This window comes from Epinephelus lanceolatus, chromosome 10 (assembly GCF_041903045.1).
Source record: "Epinephelus lanceolatus isolate andai-2023 chromosome 10, ASM4190304v1, whole genome shotgun sequence".
NCBI classification, from domain to species: Eukaryota; Metazoa; Chordata; class Actinopteri; order Perciformes; family Serranidae; genus Epinephelus; species Epinephelus lanceolatus.
In genome coordinates this window covers 45018700-45026710 of record NC_135743.1, presented here as the reverse complement: position 1 = coordinate 45026710, position 8011 = coordinate 45018700, and the positions used below count along the sequence as shown (strand labels likewise).

Genomic DNA, 8011 nt, shown 5'->3' with positions numbered 1-8011 from the left:
TCCGCCCCCGGAACCCACCGGCCGCAGATGATGCTTTTATTCTGAAGGAGTCAAGTCGGAAGTATCATGGTGGCTAGTGCCACAGTGAATACAGACCCCACTCTTCGGTACTGCGTCCATGTTAAAGGTAACACTGGAGCCTTCCTAATTAGTTTTGTTCTTATTAAGCTAAAATTGAAGTAGAATGAAGTCAGTGCCAGTACCCATGTGTTTATCGAGGTGTGTTAATTCCGTTAGAATTGATATTTTGGGGGCAGAGAACAAAGACTGGGACTCGGTAACGCGTAACGACAGTCTTCACAGACTCCTGCAGACAAACTGTATCGTAACGTTAGCCAATATTGTAACACAGAAGTTTAACTTGTTACTGAGGTTAATTGCCAGAGAAAGCTGTCCAGGCATGCGGCTAATCATCAGATACGAGTTTCACCACGAGTTTAACGTTATATTTAAAGCCTCCGACACTGGCATCACTTTATTTGTCGTTAATAAGCGCTACCATTCATAGAGGAGCCTCTGTTAGCTGTATGAAGTAAGTTAACGTTATGTTATGAACAATATGGAGACACTGCGTCAAAATTTAGCTATAAACACGTGCTAGGGCTTCTATCTGTGCACCTTTACAGGTCCTCTGGTGACCTGTCTATAGTGTGCCACAATTTCGAACATCACCATTATCATTATAACGGGATGCAGTGGGAGACATTTAGTCTGCAGATAGGGCAAAAATAAGAGATACAACGAAATATAAAGCAAATATAAATGACACTGAAAACAGGAAATAGATGTGAAGGAGAGAAAATGAAGGCTGCTTCAGCTTAGTTCGTTTATTTCTGAAGATTTAAAGAAAAAACTGTCATTGATTGTACACTAAAAGAATAGAACTTCTCAGTGTGAGGCTGACCTTTTGTTTGCTGTAAAAATGGACCGTTGGACAATCAGCTGGGGGACAGAATGAGACATCTGATAAAGCGTATCATTATCAACAGGCCTCATTTAGCAGACCCACCCTGTCACAGCAGCACATACTGAACTCCAGCTCTCCTCAGTCTCATCTGTCTGAGCTCTCATGTTATTTGTGTTTGCAGTAAGCCAATGAAAACAATTGCAGTCTTTGGAGGGGGGATTGGGGGTTTAGCAGCATCTTACTACTTGTGCAAGAGCCCCCAGGTTACCAAGGTAACACACACACACACACACACACACACACACACACACTCTTTGCTGTGATCATGTTAATGTCTATTGACCCCACAAGGGACTGAAGAGGAACAACATAAACTTAATTTTCGACTGCATCTCCTAAGGAGTTTTTGCAAGGTTGTTTCAGACCCTAGACACATGCGAAGTGCCAAAATCGTGGAAATTCTCAGTAACTAGGCCAGTGCCAAAAAGATGGGCACGTATACCAAATGATTTCCGGCTTATTGCAATCACTTCCACACTGTGTAAGACCATGGAATGTGTTCTGGCCAGCTATTTTTACACTCTGGCCACTATGCTAGATTCACTCCAGTTTGCATATAAGAGCGACAGAGGCACAGATGATGCTGTGCTGACTCTGCTTATGAGTTAAAACATCTTATGCATCCTAAAGGTTATACCAGGGTTTTATTTGTGGATTTTAGTTCAGCTTATAACTCAATAAATACACATATACTCCCGAAAAGGCTAATTGATCTTAACATCAATACAGGATTAGTTCTTGGGATCAGAGACTTTCTTACCTGGCATCCACAGAGAATCTGTGTCAGGGGGAGCATGTCAGACATGTTCCTTGTTATAGTTCTGGACTCCCACCTGAGCATCTCTGGAAATACTGGGTCTCATTCATGAAACATGAGCAGAAGGAATTTGTGTGTAAACTGTTCACAGACGGAAATGTACGTGCATGTCCGCATTCATCAATATTTTAGTAGCTCCGATCTTTTCGTAGCTACTAACAAAATCTACTCCTGCTCCTGACTACTCGTAGTGCTTGTGTAAATTTAGTAAAGCACATAAATATTGCTTGTCACTATTGGAAATTACAATGTTAACTCGTATTGTGCTCTGTTATGTACACAATACACAGATGCTTTTGAAACACGTAATCTAAACATGACAAAAATATTAAAAATATAACACATTTAGTTAAATTAGTTGGCAGTTAGCAGGTTTAAGATCCAGATTAGGTTCATGATTGTGAATTATCTATGTAAACTGACTCAACAGATTACACATTCTTTCTACATGTTGAATGATGATAATAAAAATATCTCTAAGAACAGCCGGATCACAGCCTCTTCGGCCTCGGTGCCTGGGTTCAGCAGGGGCAGCAGGAGCAGCAGGTGGTGGAGCCACGAAGGAGCACGCGCCAGCTGAAAGAATTTTTTTTTTCTTTTTTTGGTGGCTTTTTGATCATTTGAATGAATAAATCTGATTTGAAAATGTTTAATTTACGTTGTATAAAACAGAGCTTTAGGCTATGAAGATTCAAATAATTTGAAGATGATGCATACAAAACTGCTGTAGGCTATATGTTATCCGTATCATTTGTTAAAATAAATATTAAATAGCTCTACATTCCGACAGCCATCACTGATTTAAAGTTTATCCATTACGCACAAAACATCTCTGGTTTCCCGTTCCCACTTCATTCAAAACCCCACAAATGAATCTTCTGTTTGTTTGGTGACCACTACGCTATCAATGATGATTTTCAGAATGTATTAGGCTATAACACATTACAGTCTGGGTTTGATGTTGACTCCAGTGGAGGCATGTCGCTGTCTCTGTCAGGAATAATTCCTGACAGAGGCAGCGACCTCTGGGTCTTTGTACCACGGAGACAACATTAAAAGCATCTGTTACCTCCCTCCGGGCCTTTCGCTTTGCCTGTCCCTGTCACACCACTACTAACTGAAGAAAATAATATGTTTTTTCTTAAGTCCACTTCACCCAAAATTATTTCGATCTCCGCTTCGGAAAAATTCTTTTTACCTTCTCTCTCTTTCTTTCTTTACGCCATGACTGACAGGTTGACAGGATGCACCTACACCTCCTTATATGGTGGTCATTGGCTATTCATGGCGGGGATTTATGCTAATTGATGATTACCGGGAGCGTGCTGTCACTTTACGATGGATTGGCATTCATGATCATACACACGTGTTTACGATCAAATCTGAATAGAGTAGGCTTTTATGTGCAAATCTACACACAAATTTACTCACTTTTCATGAATGAGACTCACTGAGTATATTTTTGAGAGATGCTCACACTGACTCTTTCTTCATAGGAAACTCAGTGGCCTCAGTGTTGGTCAGCAGATTTTAGAATTAATGTACAAAACTATGGTTGAGTGTGTTTTAACTTTTCACCTCCCTTCCTAGTACAGTCATCTTAACTGTACATCCAAGAATAAACTCTCTAGGATTGTGACAATGGCAACTAAAATAGTTGGCAGGCCACAAAAGCCCTTGACCCAACTCTTTACAGAGAGGACAAGGAAGAAAGCAAGGAGTATATTGGCAGAAAGCTCACAACTTCACTTTAGCCAGTTTGAACTCTTGAGAATTTTTGGAGCAATGTCATCATCGAAGTCGGTGGACTGCCATAAGCAATAGTTCCTCTGACAACTAAAAATGTATTTAATAAGTCTTCATCCCAAGTGCTATCAATATCCTGAAGTCAACAAAGGGACTGATGAGTTTTAAACCATAGACAGACAATGAGCTTATTTAATGTTGTGTTAAGTGTTTGTAACGACTTTGTATGTTTGTTTATTGACTATTTGATTGCTTTTTAATTTGTTGTTTTTTGTGTCTGGTGAGCCGGAGACAAATTTCCACCTCTGGTTGACAACTGAGATATATTCTATTCTATTGTATTCTATTGTATTCTATTCTAAGCCAGTATCAGAGTTACCAGTGTTGTACAGCAGATGCTGCCTGAAATTTAGACCATCTCTATATGAATAATACAAATGGATGCACTTAAAAGAAATAATACTGATACTAATACTACTACTATTACTACTACTACTACTACTACCAATGATTATCATAATAATAATAATAATATTGTATTGAAGAATGGAGGTTGAGAAGGTAAAACGATGTACATTTGCCAACGGAATTACTTATAGCAGTGGTTCCCAACCTTTTTCATTCAAGGAGCCCTTTTCTATCACCGATTACACTGGTGAGCCTAAGTGACATATTTTATGGATATTTATATTAAATGCATAACAGTAACAGTACAGAACAACTGACAAATTGTACAATTAACCCAAATAGTGAACACAGTTTGTGTAGTACAAGCAGATAATTTCTTGTGAGTATTGCATCAGAGGTGAGTTTTCCTGTTTGTTTTTAAGTGCCTTTTAATATAACACTCTGCATTACATATTTATTTTTGAATTTCTAACAATCATACATGCTTAATAGGCCTCTTTTCTGACAGATTCAGTGTATTCTTCTCCCTGACGTACGGCCATTGTTCTATTAACTCTTAGGTTGTTTTCACTGTCTATTTTTCTAATGCAGGACAAGGCTGTTGATCAGAGAGTGAAGGCTCTGTGAATACAGCTTGTGTTAAGGTCTTCACTGTGCCCTAATCCTGTGAGATTTTTTTTTAATTAATGTCTTGAATAATAATCTAAACTTAAAATGAACAGTTTCATTTAGTTTTCTTCACAGATATGAATGAAATGCTGAGATATTGGCTTACTGTATTAAAGTTTTCTGACACACCCTACAATTAAGAAGGTGCTACAACTCCTTCTTAATTAACCCCCAGTGAAGCTTTGGCAAGGGGTTGGGATCCCCAGGTTGGGAACCAGTAATTTAAAGGGATACTTTATTGATTTTCAACCAGCTTTGTATCACAAAAGTGTGAGTGCCTTCTGAACTGCATTCTTTTTCTTTATACTTTTAGTAGTAGTAATATTCCTATTATTACTATTTGACTGGTCATCAGTTACTTGAATGCATCTTTTTCTGTCATTGCGACTACATAGAGCTGTCAATCAGCTGTCAAGCTGTCATCTGTTTGTGGCCCAGTCAATGTGACGCATCTGCTGTTGAGCAGAGGATTGTGGGTCAGAATAGTCAGAAAAGCATGCTGGCTTGCACACTGCAAAATATGACTGACTGTAGTTGAACATCCTGGTATTTTTGACATACTGCATTCGACATACTATGATTTGGGACATACTAAATCTTTTTCTGGCATACTAAATGGACTACAGTCTATGAGTCAGATCCTCCACAGCTCCACCCTCTTGTCCAAATATGGTCACTTCCAGTGGTTGAATTGTTAATTTTTAACAAGGGGGGTGCAATGTAGTTTTGATTTTTTTTGCGTGCACACATCATCAAATATGACAGCACAGATGTGCAAAATTAATCAAGATAAAGAAAAATGGCATGACCTATACCTGCTGCCTTTAAAAACACAAATAATGCAGTAGTATTGCGATACAGACAAAAAACATTTTAGAATATAAATAAGAGTAGTTCTGAATAGCTGTGAAAATTAATCTTAGAGTCACTCTTATCCTATAGACATTTCCTTAGCCAGTTATAATTTCTCCTTACCTGTGAAGCCTTGGGCTGATAATTGGTGATGCTGTCAGGTCCCTGTCCTGATACCTGCCTGGTTTCTCCCTGTCCCTCTTCTATCTATTGCAATAATATAGATAATAAATGTGCAAAGTAAAATTCATAAATAGAATTAGGAATAGTAGTGGTGACATAGCTGTGGAAATTAACCTCAAAGTCACTTTGAAAGAGAGAAAATATCTATAGCATATAGATATTTTTTCTCAGCCAGTTATAATGTCTTCTCACCTGTGAAGACCCTGCATGATCATCCTTGCTGGCCTCTGGTCCACTGTCTCCTTCCTTACCTTGCTCTTTCTATTGTAGCAATAAAGATTAAGAAAATATGTGCAAAGCAATAGTGAGCACAAGTTCTGCGCAGAAATTAAGGAGGAGTGGGTTTATTCCTCACATGAAACTAGCTAGCAAGCAATTTAACATAGGTAACAATAACATTAGTATTCTTGTTAACTAGCTTAACTTGATATATTGGCATCTATTAATTAGTCATCATTTAGCTAACATTATTTACATGCAACAGCATTACTCAACTTACACGGTTTGTTTGGAAGAAACTGTGCAAGGTTTTTTGCTTCTTGCTGGCTGGTTTGCTGAACATACAGCACACATCTCGTCTGTGCGATTGATTAAGATCACAACACTGCAGCATGTGTATGTGCCTGGCGCCGTCTAATGATGGTGCGTTTAAAGACAGCTCGGAAAAACACATAACCACATGTTAAAAACAAATGGAACAGTTGTAACAGCTATCAAAATGTGCGGGGGACGGAGGGCACAGATACGGGAAGTGCAGGGGACATGTCCCCTGTATCCCCCCATGTGCCTAACAGAATGTTTTGCTGCACTCAAATGGCTGGCAGCCAAAATACAGCAGAATGTTTTAATATAGAAAGCATTTGTTTGTGGTCTTTCATTATAGAGCTTTTCAGTAATTGAAGAATTGTAATTCTCACCTGTATGTTATATTCCAACCCCAGGTCCCCTGCAGAAGCCTCATTGAAATGAATCAGTCATCCCCCATGTCCTATTTTAGTGTGCCAGTTATTGAGCCTTTTGGCAAGTGCAGACCAGATTTTACCGCCTGTGTGGTATGATGACATATGACGCAGTGACTTTGCCCCTTTTTGCCTCATTGATTTTTGAATGTCCACACCAGAGACACAAATGCTGTGTCTCAAGTGGCATACTTCTGTACTTACACTTAATATTTTGAGTGCATAAGTGCGTTCACACTGAGACGTATGGAAAAATGCAGTGCACTATGAGTACCCGGATGGTGCACTCAGAACGGCCAAGAAGTTGAGTGTGGAACTATGGACACTTCTTGCCCTCAATGGTCGCCATCCTGGCGACGTAGCGGAAGAGGGGGAGGCACTTTTCAAACTGGAAATAGCGGCCGAGGACTGTGCGACCGTGAACGTCGCTGTATTGTACAGTACAAATACATGTGCTTTTTGCACTAAGCTCCACTATACAGTCCATAGGGACTTGGGTTGGGAACCGGAGGGTCGTCTGTTCGAGTCCCCGTCCGGACCAAAATATGGAGCATGGACTGGTGGCTGGAGAGGTGCCAGTTCACCTCCTGGGCACTGCTGAGGTGCCCTTGAGCAAGGCACCGAACCCCCCAACCGCTCGGGGCGCCTCACCAAGGGCAGCCCCCTCACTCTGACATCTCTCCACTTTGTGCATGTACAGGTCCTGTTTGTGCATGCGTGTGTCTTTCGGACCTGTGTGTAATTGACAAGCAAGAGTGAAAACATTGAATTTCCCCTCAGGGGGATTAATAAAGTAAATAAACTGTAAATAAACTTAACTTATACTGTTGTCGGATATAAGCCAGCGGTATGTTTATTGGGTTAATTTAGCAGTCTGTAATGATTTGGTACCGCCAACACAAATGCTAATGCTGGTTTGCTAACTAGCTAATTTGCAGTCGTCATTTCCGGTGAGTGCACAACGGCCGTGTTTGGTTTGAGACAACACTACCATGTCGAAATTCACGCACTACGCCAATGAGTACATAGTGCACATAGTATACTACATAGAAGTGTACTAAGGGAAGTATGTAATTTGAGACACACCAAAAGAGTATAGTAGCAATAGTACCTCCCCCCCCCCCCCTCTCTCTCTCTCTCTCTCTCTCTCTCTCTCTCTCTCTCTCTCTCTCTCTCTCTCTCTCTCTCTCTCTCTCTCTCTCTCTCTCCCTCCCAATGCTGATGAGACATATACCAAGAATCTGTTCTTGTGTTGCCTGTTTCTCTCCTCAGATGTTTCAGAAACATATTTTAGCTCAACATTTAAATGTAGTTCAAGATAGTTTGTCACCAGCACCATCATATTGTTTCCCGTGGGGAAAAAAGGCCAAGCTTGCATTACGTCACTGGGGGAGTTTAGTGTTCCAGTGC

General features: G+C 40.2%; 1 protein-coding gene across 2 annotated transcripts in view; it reads left to right on the top strand.

Moving 5' to 3' along the window:
* Positions 1-8011, top strand: part of ppox (protoporphyrinogen oxidase) — a 51648-nt gene continuing 43637 nt past the window's right edge. For both annotated transcript variants that reach the window (XR_004502345.2, XM_033638837.2), the window contains exons 1-2: positions 1-127; positions 1089-1179. Coding sequence is in view for 1 of the 2 variants with exons in the window: in XM_033638837.2 (XP_033494728.1) it covers positions 1096-1179 (84 nt within the window). In the remaining variant the exon portion in view is untranslated. The remainder of the gene's footprint in view (positions 128-1088; positions 1180-8011) is intronic.